Genomic DNA, 19,601 nt, shown 5'->3' on the forward strand with positions numbered 1-19,601 from the left:
AAAAGTAATTGTGACCTCCTTTATCTTCTCCTGCGTTTGAGAGACACTAGAATCAGCACTGGGTGTTGCTTGCAGAATGGTGTAAACAAACACATTGGGGCACATCAATTCCATGGAAGTGGCGCTTTCACCCTGCCTTACTAACATGACAGCCTATAAGGAGGAGGATATAAATTGTTACTATTCACATGGTGCATCACTGTATACAGCCTTTGGCAGTGTAACATGGGAAGAGGGAACAGGATCCTTTCTGAAGAAACGTGCAGTCTAAGTTGCCATGGTTCAAGAACTAACAGATGGAAGTTGGGGTAGAGGACTAAGAGAGGTTAGATGTTTATTTATTTTTAGGCAGTGCTTTTTTCTGGGGGGGATGCAGGGGTATGCATACCCCTAAACATTTTGTGCATCTAAGTTTGGCTTCATTGAGGGGCAGTATTTCAATATGAGTAGGAAAATGAGAGTACCCCTACAAAAAAAATTTAAGCACTGTTTTTAGGTGTTTGGGGAATTCTTCAATACATTCAGTGGTTATCTTTCCTAAACAGAGCTTTGTTTTACAGCCCCAAATCTGAGAACCAGTGAAGTTGGCATCCTTCTGGTCTATTCCTTCCCTCCCTGAGCATGGAGAGGAGCTAATGGAGATGGGTGTGAGCTACTTAGGTTCAGCTTGCTCAGACGATGACAAATATTGGATAATGTGATTCTGCAAAGCAGCCCCTTTTAAAAGGACAGGAATAAATGATGACTTGCCTCCTTGTTCTGCACAAATAGCAGGAAGTGCCCCAGACCTTTCAGTGTGCTGATAGACATTAGAGGAGCTAAACCCCTACAAATCCTGTCAAACAGGAAGGGGCTCCTGCTGACATAGCAACTTGAACATCAAATACTTAAATCTATAAGCACTTTATGAGACAAGGTGTTAGTAAGCATTTGGAATCACAGGTCTCTACATAATCTTAACCAGTAGCCAAGACAACAAGTAGCAAGCGGTATAAAAATAGCCAACTTAACAAACCTTAGCATGGTCCATTGTTGTTGTTGTTTAGTCGTGTCCGACTCTTCGTGACCCCATGGACCATAGCACGCCAGGCACTCCTGTCTTCCACTGCCTCCCGCAGTTTGGTCAAACTCATGTCCGTAGCTTCGAGAACACTGTCCAACCATCTCATCCTCTGTCGTCCCCTTCTCCTTGTGCCCTCAATCTTTCCCAACATCAGGGTCTTTTCCAGGGAGTCTTCTCTTCTCATGAGGTGGCCAAAGTATTGGAGCATTAGGAGCATTGTATATGAAGTTGAATCAACAAACGCATTGTATATGAATTTGAATCAACAAACATCCAAATACACTGTGACTGGAACTGATGCACGATCAATACAGATATAAAGACTGGAGGATGCCTGAGCTCAGTATGTTTTAAATTAAGATGGTTCTAAGATTGTGTGTGTCTGTGCATGCATGTGCTCAAGACACACAAGTGTAGCATAAGCATAGCAATTTTACCTTTGTGACAGCAAAGTGTTCAAGAACAGACTTTAGCATGGAAAAACAATTACAGTGGGTGCCGCACGCAATGAAAGCAGGAAAGTGAACTGCTGAAATAGACAGGGTGTTGTGAATGAAAGCCTTAAAAAAATCATAGTAAGTGATCATAAATTCCTGCACAAATACTTTCTCAAACCACAAGAGACAATGCAAAAGTGTGGGAGGAAGCCATAACCGCTGCAGATCCTATTTAAGTTTCTCTAGCAGGAATGAATGGAGCGAACAGGGGAAAAAACTGCTTAGAACAGATCCCAGAGTCCTGCAAGTGAAGTGATTGTTTTAGCAGTGAAGGAAGAGGCTGGAAGACAGAAAAACACAACACCTAAATTCATTATCCAAAGCAGTGACTTTTAGGATGTGTGGTCTGTTCGGAAATCTGTACTTGTGTGTGGCTGCAGTAGCATAGGAGGGAAGAATGAGATCTGATATAATATCAAATTTTGCAGAAGTAAGGTAGTTTCTGCCTTTGAACATATATGCATTTTAGGCTTTTTGAATTATGGAAGCAGAATGGTTATTTAACTATAACTCACAGTTTGCATAGACCTGGATTCTTAAAGTGCAATGAGTTTCTAGGTATTAGATAGGGGTGAGCCACCAAGGGTGGCCCTCGGCCGCATTTTACAAGGCCCTCTGCAAGGGATGGTAAATTCAGACCTCTGTTGAGAGCAATCTGTCTCTGATGTCCCCCTCGTATTTATTTTTAGATTACAGTGGTACCTTGGTTCTCAAACTTAATCTGTTCCGGAAGTCCATTCCAAAACCAAAGGATTCCAAAACCAAGGCGCGCTTTCCCATAGAAAGTAATGCAAAATGGATTAATCCATTCCAGACTTTAAAAAACAACCCCTAAGACAGCAATTGAACATGCATTTTACTATCTAACGAGACCATTGATCCATAAAATAAAAGCAATAAACAATGTACTGCAGTCACACAATCAATCAATCAATCAATCAATCAGTAGCTGAACTGGGTTCCACAGTGTCACAAAAACAAAACGAAAAAGAGCTGCAAAAACAAAAACGCAAAATAGCAAAAACAGTCAGACCTCAGTGTAACACTCAAAACAGAAGCGCAACACTCAAAAAGTTTGCAAACCGGAACACTTACTTCTGGGTTTGCAGTGTTTGGATTCCAAGTTGTTTGAGTACCAAGGCATTCGAGAACCAAGGTACCACTGTATAAGCAATTTGGGGCAAGGACTTGCCATCACACACTTTGTCCGAGGGTTGTGGATTGTTCATTATTTAATTATACTATGATATTATTTATCTATGTACATAGATGACACTATGTAAATTAATACCAACGTATTGCTAGAGGAGAGCACAAGGTGTGGCTGGTATCCTGTCATACATTTAGGCTGAAGAACGTGAAAGCAAACTGACAGGATACCAGTCAAGGTGAGCTAGAGATATCCCTCTGCAGAGACCTGCTGGGATTCAAATCTGAAAATCGCAGGTAAGTAATTAAAGGCTTAAATCACTTTTGCTATAGTGTAGTATTAATTCCTCTCGCTGTGCGTTAGCCAATGGATAGTCTAATGGAGAAACAGTGCAAAAAAGGGCCCAATAGGCCATATCACATAAAAAGCCCAAATCTGAATCCATAAAAGCTTAATCTGAATATGGTGCATTTACAAGTTGCATTTAGCCACACAGGCTTTCCCCTTTATCAGTCAAAACCTTAAAAACACCATTTGCTAGTTTAAAGGGTGCTTGCAGGGCGCAATGTAACGCAGCGGAAAAATTCCATTATAAACCCAACACTCTCCCCGCACCGACTGCCAGCCTTTGTCAGCTCCTCCAGGCAAATGTTATGCCCCTGTTTAAATGTCAGCTTCTCTTAGCTGGGTGACCCTAGAGCAACAGTACTGAATGGCAGTAAGCTTCTTGAGAGAGACAACTATCTAGGAGGACAAATTCATTGCAACAGCAATTTTAACCCAGAACAGCCTTATCTGGTAACTGTAAATAGGCTTGCCAACTCTTGGCCCAAAAGGGTCTCATGGCATTTTTGAACCACCTTGCTGGGCAAACTGCATTAGGCGATTCTCCCACTGACACCAGGTTGTTAGGACAACAACAACAACAACAACAACAACAACAACATTTGTAACCCTGCCCACCTGACTAGGTTGCCCCAGCCACTCTGGGCAGCTTCAACATACTGTATATAAAAACATAATAAAACATTACACATTAAAAATGGTTGTACATATGGTATCGGCACTTCATTTGATGCATGATCAAAACTGACAATAGCATCCAGCCACAACATCATTCAGCATCACCCACTTTGGAAAACACTGCTCTAGCTTATCCATATTTTTCCTCAGTTCAGCGAGGCTTGGGAGGGTTTCAAGAGGTATTCGTGGCTTCCCACCATGTTCATGTTGAAAGCTTTATCAATCATCTTTTGATAATTGGAGAAGTCAGACAGCAGCACCCTCAGAGGTCCTGTGAACAATGCATATACTAACGAACTGCAGTTGAAAGCTTTTTCCAGTGCCTCTATCCAGGGGCGTACAAAAGGGGGTGCGGTCCACCCTGGGTGCCACCCTGACGGGGGTGACAAAATAGTGGGCGGCACTTGTCACCGCGGGGCCTGCAGCATGCACGAGCCATGCGTCTCGGCACCCGCAAGCTCTGTGCTGTCTGCCCACTGCCTCCCCCCCCCAGCTGTAGGGTGGCTGAGTCCCCACTGCACACCCCATCCCTAAGGCACCGCGCCCTATGGGTGCCGTGCGCCCCATCCCTATGGGTGCCACACGCTGCGTCTCGTCCATATGGGCGCCGCGCCCCATCCCATATGAGCACCACGTGCCCTGTCCCTATGGGTGCTGCAGCTGCGTCTCGTCCCTATGGGCGCTGTGCCCCCCGTGGTGCGAATTGCCCATAGGGTTGGGGCGCACCGCTGTGGCACCCATAGGAACGGCACAGGATGGCACAGAGCGCACAGCGCCCATAGAGACGGGGACCGCACGGCACAGGGTGTGCCGCGGCAGCCATAGGGACAGCACGGCATGCCGAGCACCCCATTCCATCCCTACGGGCGCCATGTCCCCCACCCCTATGGGCACCGTCCCTATGGGGGTTCACCCTGCCCCTGGGCATGCTGCCCCAGGTGCCCAAGAGGCTTCCTCCGCCGCTCCCGCTATCACATTTGGTATTGGATTAATAGCCTGGTATATTTTGTAACAGTCCTGGAGTGTGACTTTCTGGGGGAATTTTTCCACCATCCGATTGAAGTCCGGAAAGCGATGCAGCACATCGTGAAGAGACTGCCTTAGCTCTGCGTCTTCCACAAAGGCCTCCACCAAGTTTAGCCCTTCCTCTGCTTTATTCTTGTCCACTAGGACTGTTTGATCCACTGCTTCACCAGCCTCTATCCTTGAGCTGTTCTGCACTTATTTAACAGGCCGGCCAAAGACTGGATACCTCAGACATTTTCTGAAGATCCCCAGAAAAGGTTAAGTGCCCTGACAGCAGAATGATCCATTGTGACATACTAATTGAGGTCCAAGGTGGAGACTTCAAATTGCCCAAAATTAGACTCATTTAAATACTTCTAAATACGGTACTTAATCACCGCAGCCAAGGAAGAGATGGAGAGCTGTTGATGCATTTTGTGTAATGCCACACTAGACACAGTCTTTCCCTTTTGATCTCGGCAATCTTGAACAATGTCCTTTGTTAAACACCTCTGCAATCATTTCTGCAATCAGAATCTATTCTCTTTGAACAACCTCTTTCAGCTTTTTCTTCTCTCCAGCAGCTTCGCCAATAGGTAGAATACATTCCTTAGGCCCCATCTGAATTAGCAGAGCTTCAAAGTTTGTAAACTGGTCATCATCTGGGAACTCACACACTTCCAGCTTCCTCACTAACGTATCCACAAATACAAATACAACAAGTTTTTGCCCATCAGCTTAGAGTACCCAAATGCCCACAACACCAAAAGATGAAGACATATCATGGTTACAAAACAGACTATCTTCAAAATTGGCAACATTCCCCGGAGAGCCCTTATATGCCAAATACCACTCTCCCTCCTTGTCGGATTTATTCCCTGCCATATTCTTATATACGTCAGACTTATAGTGATGAACCAAAAGCAGATTCCTTAAAAAATGATTCAAAGTTCCCCTTGCTAAGTGCAACACTTTCGAGTTTCTGGTTTCCCTGGCTCAGCATTCGAATGACTGCCCACGTGTTCAAGACATCGGCCACCAGCACCGTATCTTTGCCATGCACCGTGCAGCAGTCACCGCGCTCAAAGAAGCACACAGTGGTGTCTGGCTTAACGGACAGTGCAACTTTGGCGCGCATGAAGCCACTCTCGGAGCCCGCCCGGTCAGGCCAGTGCCCCTCACGTGAAGTTGTCAAGGAGGAGGTGTCCACCGACACCGCCATGCTGCCGGGATCTCCCGCCAATGGCAGCAACCGCTCTGCCACCGCTCGCGCCCCAGCACTTGCCAGATGTCATGGCAATGGATGGATGGATGGATGCACACATGGCAGGTGAGATTGAGGGAACACTCTGTTACCAGTTTCTCTGTTCAGCAAAGTCATTAAAAGAAGATACGCCATTCAAAGCAACAAAACGGAAAACCTACTTGTTGTAAGACTTCCTACTGCAATCCGTTTTGCCTCTGCTGCTTTTCTGTTACAAATGCCTATTAGGACTAGTTGTAAAATCTTTTTTTTTCTCCGTAATTATACTTATACTTATAATTAGGGTTGTGCCATGCTTAAATAAATAAATAAATAAATAAATAAAAATAAAAATAGTACTTACCATGAAGTTATTACAGTGAGTGCCACATGTTTAACATTTAAGGGGGGGGAGTGCCAGTACTGAGTACCCTTGAGTAACCCCAGGGGGAAAAAGCACCGGGACTGTGTATCTTGTTTTAATTATTTCACTACTGCAACTTTGGCAAGCACTGAATGTGGTACGGGGCTGGATGCAGCAAATAATTAGCACAATGCAGTTTTTTGGTTGAATCTATGGCCCGAGTCAATTCTTGGATGGGAGACTATAGAAAGCCTCATAGAGTACTGAGAAATAGGCTAATCAATTTTTTTTAAAAAATAAAACCAGAATTGTCAATAGTCCCAGCAGTCTCCATTTTATTTTTAAAATGGAAAATTATATTAGTTATGGATGCAAAATAGGCTTCAAAGTGCCAGGTGGGGAAGGTCGGCAGAAAGGAGGTGAATAGCCCAAGTGCTTAGAGGGTGGGATTCTGCTTATTCTACTTTTGGCTACAATAATACCAAAGAAGTAAACAAGGAACAAATCGTTTAATTTGCCAAATTAGAGAGATCAGAGATTATCACTTTTAATTGGCAGAGATTTGGGATTCATGTTTTCATTTCCCCACTGAGTCATCAAACCATCTGCTGCAGATAAAAAGCATTAGGCTGGGTTCAACCAGAGGAGTATCCGTCCATTTAGGAAAAACTAGCTGTTTTAATAAATCAGCCATTGATGCTTCAAGTCACAGTACTGGAATAAAATAGCCTTTCCTTGGGAGTGGCAACAAAATGTTCTAGCTGTAGAAAAATACTCCCACCTAATGTTTGCAGAAGGGAAGTGCAAAGAATAAGGCCTCTTACATATGTTTTATATAAGGATTTTTTTCCTTTTTGTTTATGCATTTTTTCAACTTATATACACACCATACAATATTCAACATTATCTCTTATCCTCGGACTTCCCAGTCCATCTCTCCATGGCATGCTAGGTAGTCTTTTGTCAGCTGCATAATCTAATACTGTATTCCACCCATTTTCGTCTCAGATCTTCCTTTATTTAATGTTAACTGCTGCTCATATGTTCATTCCTACTTGTAGGTTAAACTATCATACCCTCCGAGATATTCAAAACACTTCCACTCATTTCTTATCCATGACTCATCCTTATTTCTTAGTTTTGCGGTCATAGTTACAAATTCTGTGTATTCTATCCATGTATTCTGCCATATTATTTCGTTCGTGGGTATCTCTTTTTCATTCCATTTTTATCGCATATACCATTCTAGCTGTGACAGTCACATATAAAAAGAGACAGAGTGCCTTTTTCAGGATTTCAGCGCTTGTTATCCCTAACAGAAAGGCCACAGGTCTTTGGGGAAGTGTGATCTTAAGGATTTTTTAAAATTCTGCATGAATCATCTCCCAGAATTCTCTAGCATATTTACACAACCGCCACATATGGATCAGGGTCCCTTCTACCTCACGGCACTTCCAACATAGACTTGACCCCTTTCTGTAAATTTCCACCAGTTTGCTGGGTCTCAAGTATCTCCTTTTGTAAATTTTCCTCAATAAGGTAGCAGGCAAAGAAGCTCAGTTCCCCCCCCCATAGTTTTTCCCACGCTGACATTTCTATATTATAACCAATATCTATAGCTCATTTAATCATTGTTGCCTTTACAAAGGATTTCCACCGTACCTGGGCAAGGTAGTGCTTCCCTTCCGCTTTCAGTTCAGAAAATGTTTGCCTGTTGTAGAACATTCATCAACATAAAGCATGGATCGCAATGGGAAATACTGCAACTTAAAACAACAACAACACACTTTTAGTTAATGCTGAGTTTTCTCAGCTTGCGCACAAGCTTGTGGTGAGGGGGTTTCATGTTTGCAAATCCATTTTGCTCCCTGCGCCACCGCCCGCAATTCATCTGCCTCTAGTTATGCCAGCTCATTTAACCACAGCAATATTCCTTCCCCTGACATTTCAGATCTCACAGTTTTAGCCATTAACTCTCTAGTTGTGATGGCAATATAGGTAGGTAAAGGTAAAGGTACCTCAGTGCCTGCGTCCTCTCGGCGCCCGCCTGTCTCCACGGGTGGATCCTTCTCTCGCTCCCCCGGCTGCGACGGTGGCCTTCGTGGCGGAGGTCGCCTCCCGTCTACCATGGCGTGGGCCCCCTTGGTCACTCCCCGTGTGGGGAGCCGAGGTGGCTCTGCTCTCACTCGTGTGCCATCCGCCAGCGGGGTCCCGACCAAGGGGCCGGCCTCAGGGCACAGTGCCAACCACGATGACCCACCCGTCGATTGTGACTACCTGGTTGATCCTGCCAGCAGCATATGCTTGCCTCAAAGGTTAAGCCATGCATGTCTAAGTAGACACGGGCGTTACAGCGAACTACCTCCAGGATGAGAGGAAGGGTAGCTTTCTGACTATTCGTCCCTGGGAGTAACAGGCGATGGCAATTGCCTTCATATTCTGCTTAGGCGCTTCCCATAGGCATTGGGTTGGCCTCTGCCAGAAACAGAACGCAGGGCTTTATGAGTCCTTGGCCCGACCCAGCAAACCACTTCTTACATTCCTTAGTGACATCATAGAATCACATACAAGGTTCTGAAAGCATCACAAACAGGGCCTTATACTTTGTTTAAGCTACCTGTAAAACTAATTAAAATATTATGTAGAGCAAATTTTAATTGATCAAGGCAGGGGAATTATAGGAGGGACGGGGACTTAATGACACTATACTTTTATACAATCATTTCAGCATCAATGTGTTACTCTAATGGGGCAAACTTTGCTGGGTTTGTTTGTTTTTTAAAACTGTAAGGTCTTTTATGCTTCCTTTAGGTCAAGGTTTCCCAAACTTGGGTCTCCCGCTGTTTTTGCACTACAACTCCCATCATCGCTACCTAGTAGGACCAGTGTTCGGGGATGACAGGGGTTGTAGTCAAAAAACAGCTGGAGACGCAAGTTTGGGAAACCCTGCTTTAGATCCTGAAAAGCACTTTGGTTGGAAGATGTTAAGAAGGTTTGGTTAATGAAACTGATCAGTTTTGGAGAGAGACAGTAGTTCAGATACTTAATTGGTGAGCAGCCTTACTTAATGAGAGAGCATAATCACTAGCCTGGTCCAAACCCTGCAAGCATACATCAGATGTGTTTTGGGTTATGCAATGTGGGAAAGCTTTCTTATATTATGTCAGATTATATGTCCACCAAGCCTAGTATTGACTGCTCTTGACTGCAAGCAACCCTCTGGAGCCTGAGGCAGGAAGAGGATTTCTTATCACCTGCTACCTAATGTTTTTTAAATAAGGTGTGGGGAACCTTTGGCCCTCCAGATATTGCTGAACCATCATTCCTGGCCACTGGCCATGCTTGCTGGGGGGGCTGATGGGAGTTGTTCAGCAACATCTGGAGAGTCAAAGGTCCCCCACACTTGTTTTAAATGAAGATTCCAGGGATTCTGCATGCAAATCAGTTCTCTTCCACTGTATTATATTCCCTCTCCAGTAGGTGCGGTGTCTTTCAGATAATGGGAATTATAAAAGCAAGATAGCAGCAGAAAAAGCACCCCACCTTCCACCCTGAATTGGTAGGCATTTTGGGAAAGCAGTCTCTAGGTCATTTGTTACCGGTAACAGTTTTGCCTCCTCCAACAGCTTACTAGAATGCCATTCATATGAATGAACTGCCTGATGCTGGTAGGTGCTATCGATGGTTATGGGAAGAGTCAGGGCATCCATTTATCATGGCTGATGTTGGCGCACTGTATTTTTCGCTCCATAAGATGCACCTGACCAAAAGACGCACCTAATTTTTAGAGGAGGAAAGCCCTGTTTTTTTGGGGACCAGCTCACAGTTGTGCCGCGTTTTTGCAAAGGGGGAAAGCTCCATTTTTTTGAGCATCAGCTCGAAGTTGTGCAGCTTCTTTTGCAAATGGGAAAACCCCTTTTATTGGGGATCAGCTCACAGTTGTGCAGTTTTTTTTGCAAAGGGGAAAGTTCCATTTTTTGGGGGGATCAGCTCACAGTTGTGCAGCTTTTTTGCAAAGAAGGAAAGCTCCATTTTTTTGAGCATCAGCTCAAAGTTGTGCAGCTTACCTTGCAAAGGGAAAAAAACCTGTTTCTATGGAGTTCAACTCACAGTTCTGCAGCTTCTTTAGGAAAGGAAAGGGAGCCATTTCTACAGTTCCAGACAGAATATCTAAACAGCCAGTCACATGTCGCTGGAGAAACACAACAATGGAGGCCTGGGCAAGGGGGTGGGGCCGGGAAGGGAGCTAGCTTTTCTTATCTCCCTCCCGATCTCTCGCAATCAGCTGCTGAGCAGGTTCTCTTTCCCTCTTGTTAGCCTTTAGCTCTTTCTAAAAAAAAAAAAGCAGCACGATCTGCTTTTCACCCCTGGGCAATTGGCTCCCAGGGACCATGCATTCGCTCCATAAGACACACATACATTTCCTCTTACCTTTTAGGAGGAAAAAAGTGTATCTTATAGAGTGAAAAATACGGTAACACCTACAGTGATTCTTCCACAAGTGCCTAAACTGCCTGCTCATGGTCAGCATTAGAAAGGAGCAGGTCATTGTAGGAGGAGGAACGAGAAGTCGCAGAACATGTTTTGCCAATGAGACAGTCTAGTCTGATGTGGAGTTAAGATATACCTAACCCTCCATGTAGGTTCAGTTTAAATCCTTCCACATTCATACAGGCAATACCAAAATTGCAATACGATTGTGCACTTCATTGCTGAATTAGTCAGGAGCTAAAGAACAGATGCCTTCTCAACAGGGTTAGATAATATTCACTTATAAGCTCTCTGGTAGAGAACACACTTTGCATGTATAGGGATCCAGCTTCTTGCTCTACAGATCTCTCTGCAATCATACTGAGCTCACTGAACCACGCCTATAGCAGCCCTTTCTTCTTACCCTTTAATGTACCTCACCTTAAGAGATTGGGGGGGGGGCGGCAGTGAAGAGAGCTCATCACAAAGCTTAACTTGCTGTATAACCACAAGTTATTACGCATCTTTTCTTTCACAGTGGAATGCTACAGATGAGATAGGCCAGACATGTCCAAAGTCCATTTTGGGGGCTGGTCAGTTTATTTTCTGGGGTAAAAACCTCAATCCTTAAAAAAAAAAAGCTCAACAACTTCAATCGGAAAAAAGGTCAACAACTTTGGTTGGCCCTCTGGTCGGCACTCACGGCCCTTCTCTTCATCAAATCTGGGCCTCTTTGAAAAAAGTTTGGGCACCACTGAGATAGGCTGCAAATTAGTTCTAATGTTCCTGAAAAACAAAGATTTTTGACTGTATCCATTATGTAACTTCTACTCTTTCAGTGACAGATAAAACAGGAAGTTTGGAACTCACTTCTCTTCTTTCCTTATTGTGCCACCCCCCCCCCAAAGAAAAAACCATTTGAACAGATCATTGAGGGGGGGGGAACAGGACATTCAGTTATGAACTGCCAGACGATGCATCACTTTCTTTCAAATTTACACCAATATTTCTCAGCATAACCACTTAGCATGCTTCATATTAAAAGTGACTTCGAATGACGCTTTCAATGGTGGGCAAAGAACACATCTGTGAAGTTTCCAAGTCTCATGAAAAAGATTTTATTTTTATGCTTTGGAGCAAGACTGTGTTCCGGTAATCGAGAAGTACAAAAGCAGTCCACAAAAGATTGTGGCACACAAATCTTGAGATGTCTTCTGATATGCCAGAATTTTAGTAACTGTCTATGAAAGTGTGCAGTCAATTCATTCTAATAGCTTTGGATGTTCAATCCTTGTAATTGTCCAGTCTGGTTTCACACCTTGTGTAAATTCTCTTCGAAATCTGGGGGGGGGGGGGACAGAAATAAGAGACTGTAACACAAGCCAAGCAGTAAAACCTTCCCAAATCCTTTATAAAGCTTTTAGTGTTGTAGCAAATCCAATACTGAACTGATGGATAAAGTATCATTTGGCAATGTAATAATAGGCTCAAACTTGGCTGCTTAATCCCAGTGCGTTGTATTAAATGTAGAAATAAGGCAAATATTCCATCAGCACAAAGATATCTCCTTGCAAAAGGAAACATTTCCCTACTCTTCTCCCCCTGTGCACATTTGGGTCCCCCCCAACCCTCTGGAGCAGATTTTGGGATTGTGTGGGGTGCAGGGAAAGTCCAATGGTTCTTCCACTCTCACCATTTTTATTTAGCTGAATGCTTTCCAATGGTGCAATAAATGTTGGGACAATAAATCAATCAAATCTTAATGTTCCTGTATTGATACTATAGGAAACCCGTTAAAACATTCTCTCCTTTGCAAGAGAAGTTTAATGGACCTATTCCTGGTCTCAACTTTTATTTGCCATTTATTCACATTCATGTATTATTCATAATAATAATAATAATAATAATAATAATAATAATAATAATAATATATTATTATTATTATTATTATTATTATTATTATAACCCCGCCCATCTGGCCGGGTTCCCCCAGCCACTCTGGGCAGCTTCCAACAAAATATTAAAATACTGTACAGAAATCCATCAAACATTAAAAGCTTCCCTAAACAGGGCGGCCTTGAAATGCCCTCTAAAGGTCTGGTAATTGTTGTTCTCTTTGACCTCTGGTGGGAGGGCATTCCACAGGGTGGGTGCCACTACCGAGAAGGCCCTCTGCCTGGTTCCCTGTAACTTGGCTTCTCATAGCGAGGGAACCGCCAGAAGGCCCTCGGTGCTGGACCTCAGTGTCCGGGCAGAACAATGGGGGTGGAGACGCTCCTTTAGGTATACTGGAACAAGACCGTTTAGGGCTTTAAAGGTCAGCACCAACACTTTGAATTGTGCTCGGAAATGTACTGGGAGCCAATGTAGGTCTTTCAGGATCGGTGTTATGTGGTCTCGGCGGCTGCTCCCAGTCACCAGTCTAGCTGCCGCATTCTGGGTTAGTTGCAGTTTCCTGGTCACCTTCAAAGGTAGCCCCACATAGAGCGCATTGCAGTAGTCCAAGCGAGAGATAACTAGAGCATGCACCACTCTGGTGAGACAGTCCGCGGGCAGGTAGGGTCTCAGCCTGCATAGCAGATGGAGCTGATAAACAGCTGCCCTGGACACAGAATTGACCTGCGCCTCCATGGGCAGCTGTGAGTCCAAAATGACTCCCAGGCTGCGCACCTGGTCCTTCAGGGGCACAGTAACCCCATTCAGGACCAGGGAGTGCTCCACACCTGCCCGCCGCGTCCCCCACAAACAGTACTTGTCTTGTCAGGATTCAATCTCAATCTGTTAGCCACCATCCATCCTCCAACCGCCTCCAGACACTCACATAGGACCTTCACCGCCTTCACTGGTTCTGATTTGAAAAAGAGGTAGAGCTGGGTATCATCCGCATACTGATGAACACCCAGCCCAAACCCCCTGATGATCTCTCCCAGCAGCTGCATGTAGATGTTAGAAAGCATGGGGGAGAGGACAGAACCCTGAGGCACCCCACAAGTGAGAGCCCAGGGGTCTGAACACTCATCCCCCACCACCACTTTCTGAACACGGCCCAGGAGGAAGGAGCGGAACCACTGTATGACAGTGCCCCCAGCTCCCAAGCCCTCTAGACGGTCCAGAAGGTTGTTATGGTCAATGGTGTCAAAAGCCACTGAGAGATCCAGCAGAACTAGGAAACAGCTCTCACCTTTGTCCCTAGCCCGCCGGAGATCATCGAGCAGCACGACCAAGGCAGTTTCAGTCCCATGATGAGGCCTGAAGCCTGACTGGAAGGGATCCAAATGGTCCGCTTCTTCCAGGCGTGCCTGGAGTTGTTCAGCAACCACTCGCTCAATCAACTTGCCCAGGAATGGAAGATTTGAGACTGGGCGATAGTTGGCCATATTGGCCGCATCTAAAGATGGTTTTTTAAGAAGCGGTTTAATAACCGCCTCTTTCAGTGGGTCTGGGAAGGCTCCCTCACAGAGAGAAGCATTCACCAACCCGCGAAGCCCATTGCCCAGCCCTTCCTGGCTAGCTTTTATAAGCCAGGATGGGCAAGGATCAAGGAGACAGGTGGTTGGTTTCACTCGTCCAAGCAGCCTGTCCACATCCTCAGAGGTAACAGATTGGAATTGATCCCATACAACTTGACTAGACAGGACTCTAGCACTCCCCCGCCCCGGCCCTGCTCCCACGGTGGAGTCTACCTCTTCCCGAATCTAAATGCGATTATCTTCTTCACCCCCCCCACCTTACTTTTGCTCACATTTCAGGAGAGAAAATAGTCAACTAAATGGCTTTCTCACAATTGCATGGGTTTTTTTCAGGAAAGTAAACCCTGAACTAAAATGCACTGATTTGATGGGAGTTTCTTTATACAGAGAGCACAATGCCACAGCCACTTAGAAAACCAAGGATGTGCTTACTCATAATTTGCTGTTAAAAGACGCTTTGTTTCTTGTGAAGTTTTATCTCCAAACACGACCTGGAATATTTTGGTTCCATCTGGAGTCTCATCAGGGAGGTCAGCACTCGTCAGATACCAGAAACGCATCAGGATGCTAACAAACTTTCTTCCTGTTTTCAAGATAAAAGGGGTATTAGAAGAGGAAATATGATTCTACAGCTTCAGACACGTGGGTTGGTACAAAAAGGATGGACCAGACAGATGCTCCATTTAAGAACACACACACACATACAGCCTAATTTGGAAGGCTATTATACACATACTACAGCTTTCAAGGAGGTGAGGAAGGTGGAGGCATAAGCGACAGATCGTTGATGGAGAAAGGATGTTACTTCCACTCAGTTATTCAAAGATTATTGGTTGCATCTCTGAACACTGAATTCCTCCATCAAGTTTAGTGGCTCTTCAGTCATAACCCATTTTCAGAGTCCCTTGGCTTGATTGTGAGTAGACCTCTAATTACAAGCAAGCTACTCTCTCAGGCATCTCATTGCCTCCCTGACAGGGCTACTGATTCTCCTGTATCCTCCTCTTTGGCCCTCTTCTTCCTTCTCACCCCCCTCAACATGGAACCTGCTCTTACCATCTGGGGATAACCCCTATATCTCAAAGTGCTGCCACGCAAAGAGGGTCACAATAGAATCCTATGTATGCTTAAAGCTCTAAGCATGGGAGCTCATTGATCAAATCTGAATTGGACCAAACACTGGAATTACTGCTGCCCATTCATTACACGTATGTTTTGCTCATGCTCCAATGAGTTCAAACAATTATGTTGCACTCAGAGAGGGCGACTGGTTCAAGCTCACCCGTGAGCTTCCCGACTGAGCAGAAATTTGAACCTGGGTTTCCCCATGTCCTAGTTTGCACCCTAACCCAAGGTTGGGGACCCTTTCCTAGGCAGCAGGCCAGATGCTCATCTCCCCATCCCTGCCACTCCAAATTTGCCCCCGTCAATCACCTGGCACCACTATGCCATCAGGTGATGCTGCCCTTTGAAGGCCCAATTGTCAGGACCACAAAGGAGAGAAAAACAAACAGAGGTCTGAAGAGCAGCATGGGACTGTTTGCAAAAGGGCTTTCAAACACCTCCATGCTGATCTTTGAACCAATGATTCAAAGCTAGTGGGCAGGAGGAGTGCACTTTGCTCCAGCAAATGGTTAACTGGGAGCTCACCTTAAACTCCTCATTGCTCCTCTACAGCTCTGCACTTCCATGCTTTATTGTGTATAACAACATGTGTAGGGCGGACGGGCATGGCTTGCCCAAAATGGCTTTGCTGTCCAAAGTTCTCCACCCCTCCTATACAGGGTGCGGCAAGGATACACCAAGAGATGAACAATGTACAGGACCCTAGTGGCATAGAAGCCCTTAATATTATTGTTAGCATCAGATTGAAGAAAAGTACTTTGAACAGTATCACACAGAACGGGTCATGTGTTTCCCCAAAGCGGCCAAAGGATTTAAAGTAAAGCATTCTGAACCGGTTGCATACCACTTTCGTCATAGTAAATGCCAACATCTCCTGCTGTTGTGTACATTATTTCATCCACGTCAGCAGCTAGAGCACTTCTGTGGCTTTCGGAGAGTGAAGAAAGCTTCTCCTTCAGCACCTGCAGCATCTGATTGAGAAGGGGGTCATTGTTAACACGTCTGCAGATTGGAAGACGGCAGGATACCCAAGGATATGCTCTACAGGGAACTGAGTTTGGGCACCAGGCACACTCCTTTTCACGAGGTGCTTAACTGAGAGATTCAAGTTCCACAACTTAGTCCCTACAAAAAGGTTACAGTCTCTAACTTGGGAGCCTTTCCTCACATGAGTGACTGCTGGTGGAGATTGCTCACTGATGGGGGGAGAAGTACTCTGCATGTGTTCATAGATGGTCTTCTTAGTACTACTACATCTTCCGGGAATGAGCCTTCCCACTGAAAGAGCTATGGACCTGTGACTTGGCTCATATGCGTCTCTAAGAGATGGCAGTAGAACTGAGGGAGTTAAATTTAGGGGGGGGGACTGAAGAAAGAATGAAGAGAGTATGAAGTGGCAGTGAGTAGGTTATAAACTGCAGGACACAGAGGAGGGAGGATACAGCCTGCTTTCTGTTCCCAGAAGCTCAGGTGCTAAACCCAGTTTCTTGAGGTGTCAGTTGCTGTCCCTGCTTAAGCAGTAGAGGAGGGCAAATATGACCCAAATAATATATTCTAGTCTTGGTCTATTACGTCAGCTTAAGGAACAATGGATATATCAGTTTTACCATAACAATGGAAATAAACATTTACCTCTTTTGATACAAGCTCCTCCAGTAGATCATATTTACACTGAGAAATTAGCCTTGAAACAAGAGCAAAAGCCTAGAAGACACACAAATATCCAATTTTTACTCAGAAGTAAATTCACAGTATTCTCTCTGTGTATTAAGTATATATTATCTCTCACAAATCAATGTGCTCTTGTTGTGCAGCTATATTCCCAAACAAAGCAACAGCAAACAGGAAAACAGGGAGTGATAGTTATTTTATACTCAGTTGCCTAGGCTGCTTAATGGTGTCCTGTTTGTGCAATTTTCAAATGATGGATAGTGCAAGTGAAAAGGAAGAAGGTCTCTCCTACCCAACCAAGAGATAGTGCAGTAGAAAAAGGATCAATAAGAGAAAAATGTCAAGCAACTGGGAAATCAGAATTAGGGATGCCACCTTTCTTTCTTAGCTGGGTTGCTGTACCTTTAACAGTATCCTGAAAACTAAGGAATGGAATAGTCACTGCAGTCTTCATCACTAGACTTTGGAGTAGTTGTGGCAGGGAGGCAGTGAAAGAGAGGTAGGATCCTGTTGGATCAGACCAAGGATTCATTTAATCCAACATCCTATGTCTGAACTACAAGTGGTGCAGTAGCTCTCCGTCACTGTTTTTCCTTGACATCTAATACTCAAAGGGATACAGTCCATGTGCCCAGAGGGGCCATTTAGTTATCACTGATACCCTCCATGGACTTCACTTTTAACAGACTTACACTTAACAACTTGCCACATGTAACCAGGAATGAGTGGGCTGCTAGGTGGAAGTAGCACAGTTTTCTTATTCCCTTGGCTTCCACAGTAACTGAAGAGAAAAGTAGAACCACAACCAGCATTGAAACCAAGCAGGCTGGCGAAAGTGGGCTGGATTGCTGCTTCCTTCCTCCACCACTTTATTTGATATAAGATAATTTCACTTATTTACCTTACTAGGTAATTTTAATCTCTTTTTAATCTTTTAACTTTTGTAATGTTTTAATGTATGGTTGTAATTGTTTCTTGATTTTATTGTTTTATCATTTTGGTAAACCACTTCGTTCTTGTTTTTGTACAATTGAGCAGGATATGAAATAAGTAAGTAAGTAAGTACCGGTAATACTAGCTTGCTAAAATGCTAGCCACTTGGATTTTCATGCTAGGCAGGGGGAGGGGGATAGGCTACCTTTCCTCTGCAGACAGCATAGAAAAACAAGCTACTTCACATGGCTACTTCACTTCTGGCACAACGGGACACCATGACAGGCAGGTACCGTTCTGGTGGGAAGGTAAACGGCGTTTCCGTGTGCTGCTCTGGTTTGCCAGAAGCGGCTTTGTCATGCTGGCCACATGACCTGGAAGCTGAACGCCGGCTCCCTCAGCCAATAAAGCGAGATGAGCTCTGCAACCCCAGAGTCAGTCACGACTGGACCTAATGGTCAGGGGTCCCTTTTAAGTTACTGTCCTTTGTCAACAAAAAAAGTTGTTGCTGTTTTTTGTGTTGAATATATGCTATATGGTAATTTATGGACCTAATAGGTATCTAAAGCCATTTGCACATAACAAATAGGAGCCTACACAACACTGCTGTATGTAGGTTTTATTTTATTTGTTTTTTTATCTTATATTTTGGAAATGTACATCCAGTTGTTGTTTTTCTTTAATTTTTTGGGGGGGCCCTAAGAGAGTGGGGCTCAAAGCTAAGGCTTATTTAGCTTATACGGTACGTAAATCCGGCTCTGGCAAGGGCCGATGGGGAGAAAGACGTGACTCGGGCTCCGCTGCCCCGTGTATCCTGACCCCCTGCGGCGGACATCCTTACCTCGCCTCCTGGGTGGGCCGGCCCTGCCCAAAGCCCCTCCTCACCTGCTTGGCCCCTTCAGTGAACTCGTGGACGCTGAACTCCTGGTCGAAGTAGGCGCGGACGAGGAAGAAGTAGAGGCGGGTGCGGAGCCACATGAGCGGGTTGGGCACCCCGAACACCACCACGCCGTCCTTCCGCCGCCCGCCTGGCTCGGGGCCGCCGCTGCAGGGGCGCGAGGGGGGCACAGGCAAGCGGGGCGCCGGCGCTACGACGACGGCCCGGCGGGGATACGGAGGCCGCGGGAACCCGGCCCGGCCGGGCTTGGCCTGATCCGCCGCCGGGAGCAGGAAGTACCGGCGCGGGTGGGCAGCGGGGACCCGCAAGGCCCACGGGCAGCGGCTGCGGGAGGCGCCCACGGGCAGCGCCATCGCTCCCCGCCTCAGCCCTCCCGTCATCCCGCGGGAGTCCGGCGGCGAAAGAGATCCGGGCGGAGCGAGAGAGCGCCGGGCGGAAGGTTCCGCCGTGATGAAGGTTCCGGGCGCCTCCCCTCCCCACTCCTTCAGTGCCTTAGGGCCGAGCCATGGAATCGTCGGAAGGAACCACCTCACCCAAAACCCTCGCAACGCAGGGATCTTTTAGCCCAGTGTTTCCCAAACTTGGGTCTCCTGCTGTTTTCGGACTACAATTTCTGATCACTGGTCTTCCTCGCTAGGCATGATGGGAGTTGTAGTCCAAAAAAAGCTTCGAAAATACTGTTTTAGCCT

The 19,601-nt window shown here is 45.5% G+C and overlaps 1 protein-coding gene across 1 annotated transcript; it reads right to left on the minus strand.

The window, feature by feature from the left end:
- Positions 1-11,917: 11,917 nt before the first annotated feature.
- Positions 11,918-19,325, minus strand: MAIP1 (matrix AAA peptidase interacting protein 1). Its single transcript, XM_035114217.3, has 5 exons — positions 18,900-19,325; positions 17,043-17,114; positions 16,255-16,381; positions 14,718-14,868; positions 11,918-12,156 (listed from the first exon to the last, which is right to left on the minus strand). Exons 1-5 carry the CDS (start codon positions 19,290-19,292, stop codon positions 12,078-12,080), a joined length of 822 nt encoding a protein of 273 aa, XP_034970108.2. The 5' UTR covers positions 19,293-19,325; the 3' UTR covers positions 11,918-12,077.
- Between the last annotated feature and the right edge of the window lie 276 nt (positions 19,326-19,601).

The sequence above is a fragment of the Zootoca vivipara genome, chromosome 1, assembly GCF_965207765.1.
Source record: "Zootoca vivipara chromosome 1, rZooViv2.hap1.1, whole genome shotgun sequence".
NCBI classification, from domain to species: Eukaryota; Metazoa; Chordata; class Lepidosauria; order Squamata; family Lacertidae; genus Zootoca; species Zootoca vivipara.

Excerpts from the sequence above, each read along its gene's own strand:
- MAIP1 (XM_035114217.3), bottom strand. The coding sequence starts at position 19,292 with ATGACGGGAGGGCTGAGGCGGGGAGCGATGGCGCTGCCCGTGGGCGCC. Across the intron at positions 17,115-18,899 it reads TCACTGAAGGGGCCAAGCAG|GCTTTTGCTCTTGTTTCAAG; the intron begins GTGAGGAGGGGC and ends TGTGTCTTCTAG. Across the intron at positions 12,157-14,717 it reads CTTTTAACAGCAAATTATGA|ATTTCGAAGAGAATTTACAC; the intron begins GTAAGCACATCC and ends CCCCCCCCCCAG.